Here is a 17,711-nt window from a genome sequence, read left to right on the forward strand (position 1 = left end):
CAGAAACAAACTGATACGTCAGCCGTCAAAAATATAATCCCTATTCTATACTTGATCTCGTTGGATACATTATTAAATAAATAAACTCCAATAGGTATGCGTCAGTAATTGTTTAATATATTTATATGTCAATATCTATGAACAGGCTTCGCGTGTAACGCCTGACTTAAGTGTAGATATATTATTTACATAAAAGTTTCCAATTATCTTCCTCGTTTTTTTTCTTCTTCTTTTTTTCGCATTTTCTTCTTTTTTCTCTTCTATCCTGTATAAGAGGTGGGGGGGAAACACGGCGGCTCACGTTATCATTTAGAGTTTAATGGTTCGGCCCGTGCATCCAGGCTTAGGTATCGCAAGCGTGTATCGTTACACTGAAACTTTTATTTGACAAACAAAATTGCACATTTATCCACGATCCGCTATCATGCGATCAACAAAGAACAAATATGCTGAACAATAATTCGATTCGCCATTATCTCTAAAGGAAATTCAATATCTATACAAAACCTCTTTTCGTAGTAAAAAATAAAATTATCATTAACACGACACTCTACACTATGTATCAACGTATCTCGCAGTATCGATTGTCATCGATTACAAGTTTCATTCACCGTTTACTCTGATATTACTGCGTGAACCAATGAAAGCCGGAAGCCACGTGAGCTTTACAAGAGAATTAAACAAAATAATCAATAAAATGATACTAATAAATGCTGCACTGAGTAATCAGGGCTTAAGGAAATCTGTGCTTTATAGGCAAACATGGGGCAGGTGGGACCGGGAAGGGGGGCTATTACAAAAAAAAAAAAAAAAAAAAAAACCGGTCAAATTTTACCGACGTACCAATCATATCTGTGTATATATATAATACATATATATCTATATATTACATATGCTTGTAATCGTCGAATATGTAATTTCTGCTTCTTATAATTATCGCACTTACGGTAGATGCACTGCCGAACCAAAAGCACACAGGCAAGAAGTAGCATTGGGCATTGCGACTTAACTTCTGCCCAGACAGATTAAAATTTAGGTCGTACTTGGACGTGGACAAAAGAATAAATGAGCTAGCTTAATGGAGGGGCAGAGGGGACTGGACTGGGGCAGTAGAGAGGGTACAGTTGTGAACGTATTACACACGCGCGAATATATATATATATATATTCTACGGGCAGATCGAGTTTTGCAAAATTTACTCGCGAGCTATGTACACAATTCTAATGTACAAATATCGTTCCTTTTGCTTGTTTGATCGCCATAGAGCAGTCGTCATTGTCATAACGAATGTCGATGTTTACCGTCCATATTAATTCCAGATAAATATACTATCATAATAGCACGCTTATCCATTTATGCAAGACTTTCATTCTGATCGGTGCATTGATGCATATGTCGCGCGCGAATGTGCATATGCATATGCGCAGGTATCGGTATGTATTTCTGTGCACAGCCAATTTATACACGGTTCCTATATGCATCTTTGAAAAAAGATATCCGATTGGTTGCCTGCTTGGGCAAGTACACGTAATGACGTTCGCGGATCGAATGCATGTGCATGGGCATAGAGGTTTGCGCATGCGCGTGCATTAGTTCTTGGCGCTGCAGGAAGTTTGTTAAAGAGTATACGGACGTATATAAAATTGACTGTGCGTCTATACTTTTTTTTCGTATGAGTATGTATAACGTGGCATGCATGCTCAGTCTTTGTTCTTTTTTTTTTTTAGCAGTGCAAACTTTCAACTGGTTTTGAGACGCCAGATACGCGTATTGGCACTGCGGAAGCTTTTAACGCTGATACAAGTAATTTGGTTACTATCATTCGATAACATTTTATCATGGTTCTGGATAGACGATCTAGGTCTTCTAGTCCAGGCATCCAAATAGATTCGATGAAAACTTTGAGCTATTTCGGAGATATCATTCCGACAACTTGAATGACAATGATTTAACTTCGTGTGAAGAAATGACTGTATTGTAGGTCGGGCGAAGGGGTATTTTTCTCTGTGCAAACTGGAAACGATGATGTAAGTGGTGACAGTTTTACCAGTGATGTTTAATTCTGATGAGAGTAACAGTTCGTAACTCGCTGATTACTACGGGTAATGACGTTAAATAGTAGGTCTACTAATGGTAGCTTTACTGATGTATCGGCCCTGTCTCAAGAAGGGGCTGGATATGCATGATGAGGCACTCCAAACGATGGGCTGTTTCGTGGGTTATAACGGTGCCGCGGTTGGGTGATGAGCCAGTTTGATGATGGGCTTTTCGATTGTTGATAACTTGAAATCTAATTCATGAGGCATCAGGACAGGCCTTGCAACTGGTTTGATCTCGGATACAAAGTCATCAGGCGTCAGGACGGGCCTTGCAACTTGGTTGATCTCGGATACAAATTCATGAGGCATCATAATGACAGGACTTTCAATAGATGATGATTTGAGCTCCAATTCATGAGGCATCATAATGACAGGACTATCAATAGATGATGATTTGAACTCCAAATCATGAGGCATCTTAATGATTGGCGCTTCTACGATTGATGGCGTCCTCATATGAGTCATTCTAATAGACTCTGTAGTAATTCGTGACGAAGTCATATTCTTTTTCGGTAACCTCGCATGTGCTGAATTCTCCCGTGATACATTTTCTGCAAACTTCTCCCATACAGGCAATCGAATTTGTTCTGTTGAAGTTTGTGCTTGCGATACAGATGGTTCTACTATCACTGGCAACCTTGTCTCACGATCAGAACAGGCAGCTGGATTGTGAAAGAATACACTTCGTAGAGTAGCCACGTTAACCCTTTCACGTGGTTCATCATTAATATCCAGCACAACATTCGCCTCAGCATAATTTAGTTCACTATTGGAGCACCTAGGAGATAATAAATTAAAAGAAATTATTACGTTGTTCCAATACCTTAAACAAAATATTAACATTAACGTTAGGATAAGCTTGAAGCAGACGCGTGGCTGTTAATGGTGCCGATGTACGCGACGTCTTGTTCGATGAAAATATACCTTGACGATTTTGGAACCTCGCCGTCCTGCTCAAGCTCCTTATTTCGCTTACGTCTTCCAGGTCCTCGATTATTGACTGCGCATGTCCCAAGTCCAGCTTCCTGGTCAGCCTCGATGAAACTAACGTGGTCATCGAAGCGAACGCGCTCGGATCCACCATCCTCGCCGCAGACAGTCCAACTGCTGGAGTCACTAGGTTGCCGGTCAAGGGTAGGTCTACGTCGAGTACGTTTAGCAAGACCTGGTGCAATCTCCTCCAGCGAACTCAAAGACGCTGCTTGTCCTGCCGAGTCCATGTGACCTCCTCCAGTAGAACCTATTGTCTGTTCACCTTCCGTACTTCGTCCACCGCCTGTGGAGCTACTGTCGACCTGAATTATGACAAAAAAAACTCTAGTTTAACAAGCATAACAATTTATTGATAACAAATACTTACTTTAAAATTGAGAACAGAACCCGCCAATGCCCTAGTCGATGCTGCGCCATCATCCAGTGCAATTGAAGCATTAACAGACTTTTCAGAGAGGCTGGTAGCTGCAGAAGCAGTTTCACTGCACAAACTGAATCTCTGCGTGGAAGTCACATCAGCTTGCACCTCCAACCTAAATATCAAACAATGAATTAAAATAATTAACAGCTGCCTTAAAGTGTGTTTTATTACCACAATCTAAATTTCAAATTTTACTCCATACCTTTGGCCACCTGGAAGAACACTAGATGCTATGCTTCCCGCAAGGCTTGTACCTGCCAGAGCTACGTTACTGGCACTCTCGCGATCATTTTCCCTGCCCAACTTTTCCAGCTGGCTGCCGCTTCCCAGCGAGAGGGAAGCTTCTCCTATCGATGGATTTCCGCCACGATGACTCGCAACATCTATCGATGCTGCATCTGAAATATGAGGTTGAAGCGTCATTGAATACCCTCCCAAAATAGTTCAGTTATAATTATACAGCTACAGGAAGCCCATAGCGGATGTGACAATACAAACTCAAGGACTTCACGAGTCTATTGACTCATGACGGACTTACCTCCGGCGTTTCGTACACCCAAAGCACCCATCAGCTCATTTTCGTCGTCAAATTCGAAACGTACTCCAGATCCGTTTGTGGATACGCCGCATCCTCCGCTACGACACAGAGAGACTGGTACCACGCCGTACACATAAAATAACAATATCGGAACTCCGATACCCACTGCCAATCCTGCCAATACCGGTGACACCAGAACCTGTAAGCAAAAAAGAATGTTTAAAATAACAAATACCCTCGACGTTCGAAAGATAACAAGCGATTCTGCTGCAGGTCATAATGAAACGCTGCTCCAAGTAACATGAATGTGCTATGAAATATAAAATAAAAATATTTGAGATTCAACGCTGAGGAAATTCCTACCTAAAAAAAAAAACAGACTAACTAATGAGCCTCCTTCCACAAAGCGCAATAAAATTAAGAGCATAACAAGCGGCTCGTAAAATACATATATTATACATATACGCTTCTGAAACATCTCATTATACGCATCAGAAGTACATAACTCGCATTAACGAACCAAACAATATTTCAGAATTTCTTTATAAAATCTCACAGAACATCAACTAGACGTCTCTCCACGATGAGTTACAAAGTTCCAGAGACAATGATCCTAAAACACGCATCCTATCAAAGGACAAGTTTAATTTCCAAGGACGGTAAACTCAATCAAACTTGTGCAAATAATCGCAAGACTAATGGGAACCTGGAAATCAATTCCTATAGACAAATTTCAAATGAACTTTCCATTGACCCATTCAAATCATCCATTCAGAACTGAGTAACACACGGGGGGACCTCCAGTTGCTGCGATCGAAGTTGACATCGTCGGTCATGGGATTCCGCCCTCGCGGGATAAGGATCGTGCACGAAGCACACAGTACGATTTCCAGATTCCTGGTCAATCTAGCAAGGGGAACGCGATGCGGGCGAGCCGACGGTAAGAAGGGAGGCATAGAAGGATATTGATTGAGGAACGAGTGCGCGCACTCGTCCCGCCCATGGCGCCGCGACACGCTCATAGTTCGCTGTGTCGGTAGTTATCACACTGCGGTTACACGAAGAACGAGATCCGAGAGACGGGACCAGACTGAAGGAGGAGAGTAGAGGATAGAGTGAGAGAGAGTGATAGAGCGAGAGCAAGAGAGAGAGAGAGAGAGAGAGAGGAACGTTGAGAAGAAGTATAGGAATAAAGAAGAAAGAGGAGCAAGACATATACAGGGGAGGGAGAGAGAGAGAGAGAGAGAGAGAGGGGGGGGGAAGAATAAAAGTTAAACTGGAGAAGAGAGACAAAGTGGATAGAGATAGGAATCGAGAGGAGGCAGAGAGACTGGATGGTGCAGTGTTCGTTGCACTTCCTGATGCTGGAGCAGGATCCGTAAAGATTTGACGTGAGCCGGTATAAGCATGCTCTCTTAAAGGGCGGCGTAACGGGAAGCGGAAGCTGCGAATGCAAGAGAGAAAAGGAATATTAGAATTCAAGGTGCAATTGATTAGGAGGACTTGAGTGAATCTCTCAAGTGCTAATTAAACTGGGTGTCACTTCATACTCGTGGGTACGTTTCCTGTGGAGGAGGAGTGTCCTCGGTTTCCAGCAGTGGTCGCACCCATTGGAGGAAGGACAGCGGTTCGCATTATTATGCGAAAATATTGACGACAAGGTCTCTGTGATCCGGGTGAATCGGGTCTCTGTGAATCGGCCGGCGGTGATCTGATAATAACTGAGACATCGAAGCTCCGAGGAAGACATGTCTGACAGCGAGGATACGGATGGCTCGTGCGGCGAGTGGCCTGTCACCAAGGAGTGGTTGGAGAGCTTGTTGACTGTGCATCACGGGGAAGGATCTCAGGTTACCGTTGACGACTTCACCGTGCGGCCCGGTTGCACAGCTGGTGAGAGCGTCCTCAGCGACATCCTTGCAGTCAACGTTGATTACAGAACAAAACCGGATGACGCACGGAACGAATTGAGCGTCATCGTCAAGCTCCTGCCCCAGGATCCATTCAGTCGGTTCTTCGTCACCGAGGCTCAATTCGATCTACGTGAAATAAAATTCTACACCCAGGTAAATAGCACCGAGCATCCGATCTCGAATGTGGACAATCAATATTAAGGAATTATTGCATTAAGATACCCAGAAACATCCTCTGACATTTGTCTGGTCCTTTGTCATTCCGCAGGTCGTTCCCGACCTGGAGGCGTTCCAGAAGCGGCAATTATCATCACCGGACAGTGGAATCGAGCTGCCAATTCCTGCATGCGTGCACGCTCACTACAGTCCAGCGGGTGGCACCGAAGACAGTCCCGAGCCACCAGAGTCCTTCCTGGTCCTGGAGAATCTTCGTCCAAGGGGCTTCGAAGGGGCTGAATTTTCGCGTGGCTTGACCCTGAGACAGGCGGAAGCTGCCCTGAGCGCCGTGGCTTGCCTTCATGGATTGTCACTGGCTCTCAAGACCAAGGAAGGTCGTCCGCTGTCGGAGCGTTATCCGTTCCTCTTCCAAACGGCCAGGGCGACGGATTCGTACCAGCAACTGGTAGAGCGTGGCTTGCCCCAGCTGGCTAGATTCCTGGAGAGAAGACCAGGACTCGAAGCCGTCCTGGAAGCGCTCCTCGCTCTGCGCCCACGCACCAAGGAGATAATCGCCGCTCTTCTCGCACCGGAGGATCCCCTCGCGCTGATCACTCACACCGACTTCTGGTGCAACAATCTTCTCTTCAAGGACGCCGAAGACGGTACCTGCAAGTGCGCCATCCTCGACTGGCAAATGGTTACCTACAGTCGTCCCACCAACGACATCGCTCTGCTCCTCGTCAGTTCAGCGCCCACCGAGCTACGCCGAAGACACACCCAGTCCCTCCTGGACAAATATTGGGACGCCCTGACTGCCACCTGCACCAGTCTTGGTCTCGATATCCCTAAGGACCTCAACTACACTAGGGACGACCTCAACAGGGATTACAGGCGCTCTCAATTACTTGCACTGTTACTATGCATAGGATCCGTGGACGTTGCGCTGGGTGATCCGCTGACTGAGCAGCGTCTCATCGACGTCCTCGAAGATCTTCACAATGACGGTATCCTCAGCGGCGAGACGGCAGACGTTAAGGCGACAGGCCCGTAATATTTTGACTTTCTCAAATTAATATTTATATCACGGCGATATCGTTGGTTACACGCGAGCGCAAAACAGGCGAGTTGGCAAGCGTACGAGCAATCGAATGGAAAAATGCATAGAAGAAAGAGGAAGTGAGCAGCAGGAGGAAGAAGAAAAGAAAAAGAGGAAGCAACAGTGAAACGAATGATGACGCAAATTAGAAACGATTACTGAAAAATGCTCGTAACTCGTCTCATCTTTGAAGCTACGAATGTGTCCAAAGTAAATATGCATGCTGAACGAGAATCTAGTGGCTTTAAGCGTGCTTTTAACGCGCGCACGTAAAAGCTTTCTGCGAGCAGAGCGACTCGAAGGATTTTTATTTATATTAAATATCCGTGAATTACGGGCAATCGCCATTGCCATTAATAGTAATCTAAGTGGCCGAGGAATCGTTTCTCGGGCATTCGAAGTCGACGATTCTTTTTTTTTTTTTTCAAATTGAATTTGCATCACACTGAAGGAAGATTGGAAACGGAAGCGACGCGTGAGATCATGTACTATCCTATCTGTGCGGATCCCTTCGTTTTATCTAAGTTCCCATACTCGTTATTCATTGGTATAATGTCATTTGCTTCTAATTAATGTTAATCCTCACACGCATTATTCGTATCATCCTTTTCTTTGTACAAATGATTCGACCTGTTCAAATAAAATATTATCTTTACTACGATGTATCGTCAATTTTGAAGAACACGTGTCTCTTATTTATTTTACCAGTGCCGAGGTGTCTCTTTAAAATTCTTAAAAGCGTACTCGAACAATATTTCATTTACGGGACAATTAAGGGTCATTATACGAAGTAATGTTATTCAAGTTAATTCATCTAATAAGGATCTGATAACTGCCCTATGCTATTGAGGTTAGTAAGTTTGTGCCATGACTTTTTTTCACGGGACAAGTGTATTCAGTGGCGTATTATCAACGTAGATTATATTGTTTGCGAATGACGGAGTTTTCTTTGTACCGTGCATAATTTCAATAATCGTATCAGCACGGTATAAATTTGGGAAAGACAAATAATGGTTTTCTAACTGTTTCAAAACTTACCGATGCAGTAACGCCACCGGCGATGAAAGCATTCCTTTTGTGCTTGTTCGCCTTCTCGTATCTTGTGTATATCTTCCTCCCGACCCATACTGGTATACCTGAACATACATACGGTTGAGGTTGTTACAATTTGCACGATAATAAAGTTTCTCGTGAATTTTCTCTTCCGGGCTGTCTCACAAGCAGCACATTTTAATAACACAGTAGTCGAAATGATAACAGACTGTACGCGTATGAATGCGATAAAACCGAAATGGAAACAATAAACTGAGGTATGTATGATATCATTTCAGATGGTATATTGAGTTACCTATTATCATAGCAGGAACTGCAATACCAGCTACAAGGCCAATCCCAACCGGAGCTCCTACGAGAGTACCGAGTTGCCAAAGAATCTTCTTTTTCCTCGACCACGGTTTCTTTCCCCAGAAAGTACAGCCGGAAGGACTAAAAAAGAAGGATTAATTGATTACACGGTGAATAATTATGTATTATATTTATTGTAAAATACCTTAGATAATGTAGGTCACTGATTTCCTTCATGCAAAGCCAACAAAATTCTGCTCCGCAGACAGCACAAGTCATGTGATTGCAGCTGCCATCATCCATTTTCACAATCAAAACCTGACATCGCGGGCAGGGTTTGATGTCGTCTCCTAGAACAAAGAATGAACGCTTCATGTATTTGTGACAAATAAATCATGCAAGTATCCGCTGAATGACTCGATGATTAAAGCAATTCTAATTCAATTACATGATATACATACTGTGTTGCGAATCGCTCTGACTAAAGCTCAGGGACGAACTTCGCTCATAGTATTGGGAACGTTGAGCTCGTGCTGCGTCGCACGTTTGATTTGGATGCCATCGTGCTTTGCAGTGATAGCAAAAATATGAATCGCAACCTGGTCGTTCGCAACGCAACTTAGGACACGATGCGCAACCACTGGCGATAACGGCGAAGCTACAATCTGGTGCAGGGCACCATCTGGCATCTGGTTCCACAGCCAGTACTCTGCGTACCATAAAATCTTCATATTTTTCCAGCTGTACTTGGTCGTTTAAGATCATTCGGATGTCTGTAAAAATAATACGTTTCAATCATTTATATATACGATTGCAAGTTCTAAACGAGTAAGGGTTTGTTATGAATTAATTACCATTAGGGTGAAGGGGTTCCGAACACTCAGGACAGGCTATATTAACTCTGGATTCGGATATTTCGACCTTCAGATATTGCTGGAAACAGTCGTAACAGCTGCGATGATGGCAGGACTGTACAATTGGAAATAATTCGGATGGGAGTTCAGCCAAGCATAATGGACATTCCATTAAGCCATGTTCGTTGCTCTGAAATGATAAGAATAAGTATCGGTATTTTCTAAGAGTAACATTCTTGTTTTGGAATAAGGAAAAAATTCACCAAGAAGCAGCGGCATATGGGTATGAGTATTACTGAGCACACGCAAATAGTTTTATAAGTACCTTTCCGGCAGTAGGTAGTACAGAGCCTTTGCTGGAAGTACGCTGTAGATCTAGGTTGTGAAATTGAAAATGACTAGAGCCATTACTTACTCTGGCTTCACCTTTTTCTACATCTGTCACCCTGGTGCTTGTTGCATCCTTAGCTGAAAACGATTTATTATTATTTCAACAGCTATCGATGTATGGTATATTTAATAAAACTGTGTTTATAAGGTAAATTTATAAAGTATTATATGTAAGGTACCTTTATTTCTATTACTGGCACTAGGTGTCCTAGTAATACGACGTCCAATAAGGGGACTGGAATACAAGAGTCTCCGCAAAGAAAACCTTGGTAAAAGTCTACGAGGCCTAGTTTGCACTCCATTGCAACCACCCACTCCAGCATCGGTTTCTTTGCGCATTCTATGAATCTGTGTAATGCTACAATGCCATACTCTCCAGGGTACTTGAATATTTTAAAGACTGCACAACCTGCAAGAAAAATGTTTATTGCACATTTTAAGAACTGCACAATCTATAAGAAAATGCTTATTTTATGTAACATCCCTTTTTTATGAAAATAATTTTTACACTGCATGTTTAAGTTTAAAATAGCATACGGTATATAATATTTTAAAGACCTGTGCATTTTTAATTGATTGTAATTTCAGATTAATTATTTTAAGAAAGTGTCTGAAGTTCAAATATATCATTTATATTAGGTTTAACTCATAAAATGCATAATCTCACATATATAAAAAAAAAACAGTACTTAGTTCTAACAAGCTTTACATAAGATCTTATTTAAGCATTCATAAATATATAATTGATATCCGTTTCTTTCTCAAGTTAGGATATCTTATAAATTATCAATAAAATCTGTTTTGCGGTAATAGATAAAAAATTGTCTCATACTTGCAAGAAGTATTTATGCTTATCTGAACAGGCAATAATTTTGAGATTAGATTAGTCTACCCAAATTCTGAGAATAACTAAAGCTACAATTATAACAAAAATATAAATAACATATAAACTTTTCCAATGTGATAAACATATTTATTTTCTTAAAATTTGAATTAACGTATCCAAAAGTATATATTTTGCAAACAATTTCAGTGATCCATAAAACTTTTAATTAGGTTCTAAACTCACTCAGTAGTTAAGATATTTTCTTTGCATAAAAAATCAATGTCATATACATCTACAGTAAAGGATCACAAACTTTGATTGAATGACTTGTAACAAACAGAAAAAATCCCCATCTAATTTCCCATGTGCCATAAAGAAGCCAAGAAACTCATGGCAATCAACTGGGCAACTATATTACCCAATTTGTACAAAACCTAATAATAACCATATATATAAAGATACTACGCACAACTCTACTAAAACTTAAGTTTTCGCAAGCTTTGTTGGTTAAGGGTATCCGATTGACACAACAGCTGACTACTTTGAAAAAAAAATGGTAGAATAAACCGGAGTAGGTTTAGATTGGAAACTACAATGATGTATACCAAGTGCAACGCCACCTCGAGCACATATGGTCTAGGTTAAAAATATCCTGTAATAGGGTAAGCAAAGAAATTATGAAATACACGAGGACGGAATGGTACGTCAAAGTAACAGTTCTGTCAAAACTATTTGGTAAAAGCGGCATGAAGCACTTAATTCCTCGTTAAAATTTTAAGTGAAAGGCTCCCCAAGTAAAACGAGATGGCGCATCGTGGAATCAGCAAATTGACTTCTCGGGAAAAGTACTCTACGTATTCCATCTAGCTTTCTTCGGTAACTTATGAAAGGATGAAAAAGGAAAGTAGTCGCAAGACTCCCAATAGAATGCTAAGGGACTAATTCCTTCCTTCCTTTCCTTATGGCTGTATCCCCAATGCGGGACATGTGCCAGTAAGGGACTAATCGAAAATTCGTTCGATTTTATCATCGCTGAGTAGTCTAAGTTCAGCGGAACTTAGGTTCGCTGAACGCTTTTGCCCGATGCCGTGACGTGAGAAATCCCAGATCTACAGATCTTTAACGTTATGACACATACTATAGAACGAGATACTATTTCTTATCACGCTATTCAGATCACTTAAAGTGTACAAGTCTTGTAGTCGTTATGTTTTTGTATGACTACAAAAGTTTCTCTGAATTCCTATGAATCTACTTTGTTTATTCAATTAATTCCTTAAGTTTGAATTTTAAAAATATTATTCAATAACAGTCATTGCACTCATATTTTAAGCATCGCATGACTCGAATATCTATGAGTATAATGCCTATGAGTAATATCTTTCTCTTGGCAATGTCTACCTAAAAATAGATTGGGATTTTCCAGAATTTTACTTTACTGTACAGTGTCTCTGACGTGCAGAGACATATGAATTGATAAACTGTTCCTAGAAATATATATAAGACACACAATGTAATAGTAAAATAATATGTTATCCACTATGCGAACCTATTATTCACTGACATGTATGATGACATCTGCATTATTCAGTAACAAGTGATTCATCTCTTTTCAGAAAATATATTTTCCATGTACCACCATTTGCTGAATTGCACAAGCTAATTTTTCACATCATGTAATTTATGCTATAATCAAACTCTTATCCAGTAAACAATATTTAACTATATTTTACTGGATTTTTCCCAGCAAACTAAAACCTGAAATACCAGTTCTACTTCTTTTTTTCATAATGATCATATAGCTAAACCAAAAACACACGATAAGCTCACTACAATTTAATGCAATGTAATTGAATGTTCTTCGCAGGCAACTTTATATTAAAAAATACATAAACTAAAAAGAATATCTATCAAAGCAGAGCCATCATTTTTATCGTATCTATTCTTACAAGAGTAAATGAGATTAATCACAAAATTTAGTCTATCATAGTCAGCATCTAGCAACACCAACCCCAAATGTTTCATAATTATAAAACGTCGATATTAACCATTACGAATTGCTATGGCAAATTGCCGGAAATTCGACACAGGATATAATAATTTCACTGGTCACTCAGTGCACCATTGCGAAATTATCCTAAAGATTGATACGAATATATATGGTAGTACTAAAAGTTACCTGCTAAACGAAATGATCTTCGATAAACGCCACTTCCTTACTGTTAATCGCGTATTTCACTTGTTGCACTTGATAGAGGATGACGAATTGACGTTCAAAATCCACGTTGTCATCAGATAGGATGGAAATCACCAGAAAATTTTACGTAATTGGTCACTTTCACGAGCTGCAAGTAGTTTTTCGTTTAATGCACACCACGTCCGTCACAACAGGTTATAGAAGTATTGGCAAACAGAGCCTCACTGTAGCCCTATACGTGCCTGTACGTGTAATGAATCAAAGCTAATTTCACAATAGCAAGTACAGGGCAATCAGAGTGAACAACGAACAGTTTGGGCAGATACGCAATAGACGTGGCTTGTCCGTCTCGCGAAAGAAACTGGACTGAACTCTGGCCTGCGATTGGGCCTTGCTGCTGGCTTTTTCCTTGGCTCGAGTCCCAATGGCTGTCAGTGGTACGCCAAGTCCTCGACTTACTGCATGATAAATAATTCGTGACCGTAAAAGAAATTCCTTCTATCCCCAATTTAAACAAAATGCACGACAAATTATCATTCAAACTATTTCCTGTATGGTGCAAAAAAAAGTACGAAACTCAACTTTAATTTACTTAGCTCTATAATATTACAATAAATGTTCTTATAATTGTATTACGCCAGATTAATCCCACGGAATAGACTAAAGTAATGGTATAACTTGTTACCACTTTTTTTTTCCTTTTTCAATAATGGATTAATTATTTGTACATTGTAATATTATACGCCTATAATATATAACAGTAAAGAGGAATCAAGATGTTGGCCAGTCTATGTACAGAAATGTTTTATTCTTAAATTATGCACAAATTGCAATCAATACAAATGTATCTGAAACAAGCAAGTTGGGGGATATCTCAGTTTCTTTTTTTCTGCTACCATAATGATATTCAGATATTATGGCAGCTATTTTGTTAAGTGTCAATAAGTTGCATCAACCGTCGTGAGTTTTGCAAAATCCATGAGACACGTCCGATTAGTTGTTGTCATATCCGGAAGAAGAGAGACAACTGTTTTAAATTGACGCTCAATTTAAAACGGCTGACCATATCTATTTTATAGCTTAGTATAGTAAAGCTAGTTTATTTGTTCAGACATCCACATTTTGACTAAGTAGTATTATAGTAATAAAGGTATGCGCTAAGTTTGCACTTCAGCTAGATATCATAAAACATGTATCATTCCTTCTCTGGCACATCATACATTGGTATTACTAAGTATATCTTTACTTTCGTTTTAAATCATGTTGAAACAATGGAGAGAAACGAACTCTATACCAAATTCTATAATTCGATATAGTTATGCTTACACGGTAGTACAAAAGGAAAAAAGGAAAAAAGGGAAGAAAAAAGAAATGGTAAATTATGTAAGAAGTGTACCGGGAAACGAAACCAACCCCTTGTGCACACCTGTCTGTGTCTCTCTTGTAATCAAAAAAGCCATTTTAGCGTTGATCAAGGCATGATTAATTAGCACAGCATTGAAACATAAAAATCTAGTATTGTTAAGTAACTCTATTAATAATTGTAAACCAAAAACAACTCAATCTTGCGAAGTAAATAGAAGGAACATCATTGGGAATACCGTTGAACCAGGATTTTATACAGCTGCCGCCTGTCATTGTCAAAATTAACAACGAAAAATCATTACAACTCTTCTCTTTTCTTTTCTTTTCGTTTTGGTGTCTTGCTCTATCGCAGTAAATTTCATTCTAGCAATGGCGTAAAACGGACACGTTTACGTTGGAAGCGCTCGGAAGAAGCGTTTTACATTTTTCTGTTCTTTCTCTTTCCCGCCTTCAAATCGATCCTGCGTCAGTGGGTTCCTAATCGTTATATTTTGAGAAGAAAGAAAGAAGAAAAAAAAAACGCGTCTCAACGCGAGTCAAGCAACATAGAAAATTCGTAACAACGTCCTACATCGGATTGCAACTGGCCTCGAACTGGCCAATCGGTTACGTCTCGCCATTTTATCTTGCCTTGTCCCGGGCACAAAGGCCAACTCGAAGTCTCGTCAGTGTTAAATTGCAGCCTCCCTAACAAAATATGAGCACGTATCTAATTAAGTAATAGACGTACTATCCATTAGAGCATCTGCCGTAAAGATGGCGGTTAACGGCCTGAGGAGACGGTTAGTCTTGTACTATCCGTCCAATGACATTTCTAGAGTGAAATTTATTCGAATCGGTAATTGACGTACGAGCCGCGAATAACCAGCCTATCGTTGGTTCGTTAAACATATTAACGAGTGTCTGGAGGAGTGAGAAGGGCACTATTAAAGTACACCAAAAGCACTGTCAGATAAAGTTAGGAGGTCGGTATAAAAATGAGGCACAGTTTCACAATCAGGGTGGAGAGGTTTGTCTTCTCATGCCGAATTGTGCCGCTACTACCTCCCAATGAATGTGTCCATATATCAAACATGATAGCGTAACCGCGTATCATTAAACTAAACCATGCATGGATATTAATATGTGTCCTTAAATGTTCTCTCTCTCTCTCTCTCTCTCTCCCCCCCCCGCTCTTTTTTCTCATTTCTTTCTTTTAAGGAGAATGATGATTTCTTAAACAACTGTCATATTCTTATTGGTAGCAAACAGTCTTAACAACGAGCATAGACTAATCATGTCGCGATCCATAATCGTGTAGTCCTTGCGTGGGTATGCGTCATGTTACGTGCTGATGTTATTAGCTCTCATCGGGTGTAATATATTACGACGGTGGCGGCCTTTCCACGTTACGGAATGCTTAGCCACTGGTACCGTTAACCAGAGCCTCCTTGGGCTTATTGCTCTGAGATATACGAGAGTGGCGAGATCTAGGTTCTCTTTGGCCCTTGGGTCCTTGAGAGCTACTGTTGGATATGATCACGTCATTCGATGGTGTTCCTTCCTTGCTGGTTATTGTTGATTGATCACTCGGTCCTGCATTGCTACCTAAACAAAGTCAAAAATTAACTCTGAGTACGGAGGACTCGTTAATAATCGACTATTATGTTTGAAACTCTCGTTAATCAAAAGCATCTTTGCAACCATTTCAAATCTTCTTGAAACACAGCCTCGTTAATAATGTTTATTATAATTAATCGCATCGAAGATATTGAAATTGATATGCTTCAAGACGTTTTTTTTACTTCAAAAAAAGTTAAAAATTCTTCGTGGAAAAACGATTACAGTTACTTGTCCACTCTCATATAAATATAAGACTTGATAAATAGTAGCGAATTCTTAAAGTAGATTTTAATCTCATATTACCAACTTAGTCACTAACACTTAGACATGCTGAAGCACAACTGTCATTGCACGAAAAGACAGGAAAAAAGAAGAGGAGAAACTGACAATTCTAAGACATCAAATCAGTCTGTATAATAAAGTTACCTTTTTGGCTGTTGGCTGGTGTCGTACTGCGCTGACGAGAACGTCGATGTCCTCTTCGTCTTATTCCTCTAGGTCCTCCCTCCACGCTTGATACCGATTCTACGCACACACAAACCATTGTGACCATCCGTGTTCGATTTCATTGCAATAATTTGCTAAGCGTCCACGATATGGATTTGCGCGAGGATCGGGATAACGAAGGAATAAAGTCCAAAATTATGCTTAGCAAAAGGCAATTAGACTGATAGCTCGTGAGTTAGTAGCGTGCACTGAGTTATCAAAAATGTAACGAATATATGGTGTTAGATGGTCACAAGTGTTTGCCTCATAACCCATGCCACTCGCAAAGCAAACCTCCGATACTACGACAATTTCTACGCCTGAGGATCCTTAACTGTGGATCCTCGAATTGACAATTTGATTCGTTGATCGATCGTGTCATTACCTCTGTCAATGCTCGAGACGTCTTGACTGTCGAGAACTGTGTCTTCGTCGTCGGTCGTTCGGCGACGGTCGTCTCTGCGATCTCTACGTTGCACCGGTGGTCGACCTTGCCTTCCGCCCATGTAACCTGAATTTCCGGGTCCTCCTTGACCTTGATGACCACCTCTGGGTGGGAGATTTCGTACGCGATCCTCGCTACCGTCCAAAGTGTCTCGTCGTGATCCTAGAAAAGGCATTGAACATCGTAAACTCGTGTATTTTGCGTACAAGAAGAGCTAACGATGCGATTGAGAATTCGACTTTTTTTTTTTAATTTCATATTTTCCAAGATGGCGGTTAGTAGACAGTGGAGAAAAAACTTGATGGATTAAGAGACTCTTACTTGGGATCAATCGTGTTGGTTTGGAGTTTCTTACTGCATTGATTGGAGTAGATCGTTATGAGGAAATGGAGGATCCAGGTACGAATGTTGAGGAGACGTCAATTATTAATATTGTATAAAAATTATCTTTTAGTACGTCGCAAAATTAATTTAGTACCGGTGTTTATTGTCGGTAGACAATACGAAAATAAATGCTTCAATTTAAACGAGGATTTTAATTAATACATTGAACAATTAATTCCACCTGACGATTGGTGAATTTCTTACAAGATTCTAACTTATACCATATATATCGTACCTAATTGTGATTCATCCTTAAGAATGTCAAGGTTACTCCGTTACTTATTCTTGCAGTAGCACCGAAATCGGCCGATTAACTGATAATACTATGTGATTCGACTTAAAGATAGTAATACGTTTTGCGATACTTAAGGATGACAGTAATTTTGACCAAATGATTTTCGAACGACTAATTGAGAGCATTGACAAAACGAAAAGAAAGAAAAATAATGGTACAAAGGGAATCACGATAATGATCGAGCTGATACATTGCAAACAACATAAATACTCTGCCCAAGTAGAAGCAACCCTCTTTTATACTTCTGTAATCCAATGAAGAAAAGACAATGAGTATCCAAAAAAAAAAAAAAAAAAAAAAAAAA

General features: G+C 40.2%; 3 protein-coding genes across 8 annotated transcripts in view; 1 reads left to right on the top strand and 2 right to left on the bottom strand.

Annotated features, from left to right (window-relative positions):
- Positions 1-95: 95 nt before the first annotated feature.
- On the bottom strand, positions 96-13,208 carry LOC107271838 (E3 ubiquitin-protein ligase RNF19A). Its single transcript, XM_015748299.2, has 13 exons — positions 12,813-13,208; positions 9,987-10,216; positions 9,743-9,885; positions 9,418-9,607; positions 9,025-9,336; positions 8,769-8,913; positions 8,568-8,704; positions 8,258-8,355; positions 4,052-4,250; positions 3,716-3,911; positions 3,460-3,625; positions 3,024-3,394; positions 96-2,877 (listed from the first exon to the last, which is right to left on the bottom strand). Exons 2-13 carry the CDS (start codon positions 10,144-10,146, stop codon positions 2,220-2,222), a joined length of 2,775 nt encoding a protein of 924 aa, XP_015603785.1. The 5' UTR covers positions 10,147-10,216; positions 12,813-13,208; the 3' UTR covers positions 96-2,219.
- Positions 5,493-7,820, top strand: LOC107271843. Its single transcript, XM_015748327.2, has 2 exons — positions 5,493-6,117; positions 6,233-7,820. The coding sequence occupies exons 1-2, from the start codon at positions 5,800-5,802 to the stop codon at positions 7,172-7,174; spliced, it is 1,260 nt and encodes a 419-aa protein (XP_015603813.1). The 5' UTR covers positions 5,493-5,799; the 3' UTR covers positions 7,175-7,820.
- Positions 13,209-13,617: 409 nt separating the features above from the next.
- Positions 13,618-17,711, bottom strand: part of LOC107271840 (synaptic functional regulator FMR1) — a 15,460-nt gene continuing 11,366 nt past the window's right edge. For 4 of the 6 annotated variants that reach the window (XM_015748321.2, XM_015748319.2, XM_015748318.2 and 1 more), the window contains 3 exons: positions 16,669-16,890; positions 16,224-16,322; positions 13,618-15,782 (listed from right to left, as the gene is read on the bottom strand). In XM_015748321.2, coding sequence (XP_015603807.1) covers positions 15,595-15,782; positions 16,224-16,322; positions 16,669-16,890 — 509 coding nt within the window. In that variant the 3' untranslated portion in view covers positions 13,618-15,594. The remainder of the gene's footprint in view (positions 15,783-16,223; positions 16,323-16,668; positions 16,891-17,711) is intronic. The other 2 variants (XM_015748320.2, XM_015748322.2) reach the window with 1 other exon arrangement.

This window comes from Cephus cinctus, unplaced genomic scaffold, assembly GCF_000341935.2.
Source record: "Cephus cinctus unplaced genomic scaffold, Ccin1 Ccin1_scaffold1043, whole genome shotgun sequence".
NCBI lineage: Eukaryota > Metazoa > Arthropoda > Insecta > Hymenoptera > Cephidae > Cephus > Cephus cinctus.

What these genes read in the sequence shown, in the direction of transcription:
- LOC107271843 (XM_015748327.2), top strand. Translation starts at nt 5,800, where the DNA reads ATGTCTGACAGCGAGGATACGGATGGCTCGTGCGGCGAGTGGCCTGTC. An exon ending in AAATAAAATTCTACACCCAG is followed by an intron (nt 6,118 to 6,232) that starts GTAAATAGCACC and finishes GTCATTCCGCAG; the next exon opens with GTCGTTCCCGACCTGGAGGC.
- LOC107271838 (XM_015748299.2), bottom strand. Translation starts at nt 10,146, where the DNA reads ATGCGCAAAGAAACCGATGCTGGAGTGGGTGGTTGCAATGGAGTGCAA. An exon ending in TACTACCTACTGCCGGAAAG is followed by an intron (nt 9,608 to 9,742) that starts GTACTTATAAAA and finishes TTATCATTTCAG; the next exon opens with AGCAACGAACATGGCTTAAT. An exon ending in GTTCTGTTCTCAATTTTAAA is followed by an intron (nt 3,395 to 3,459) that starts GTAAGTATTTGT and finishes GTCATAATTCAG; the next exon opens with GTCGACAGTAGCTCCACAGG.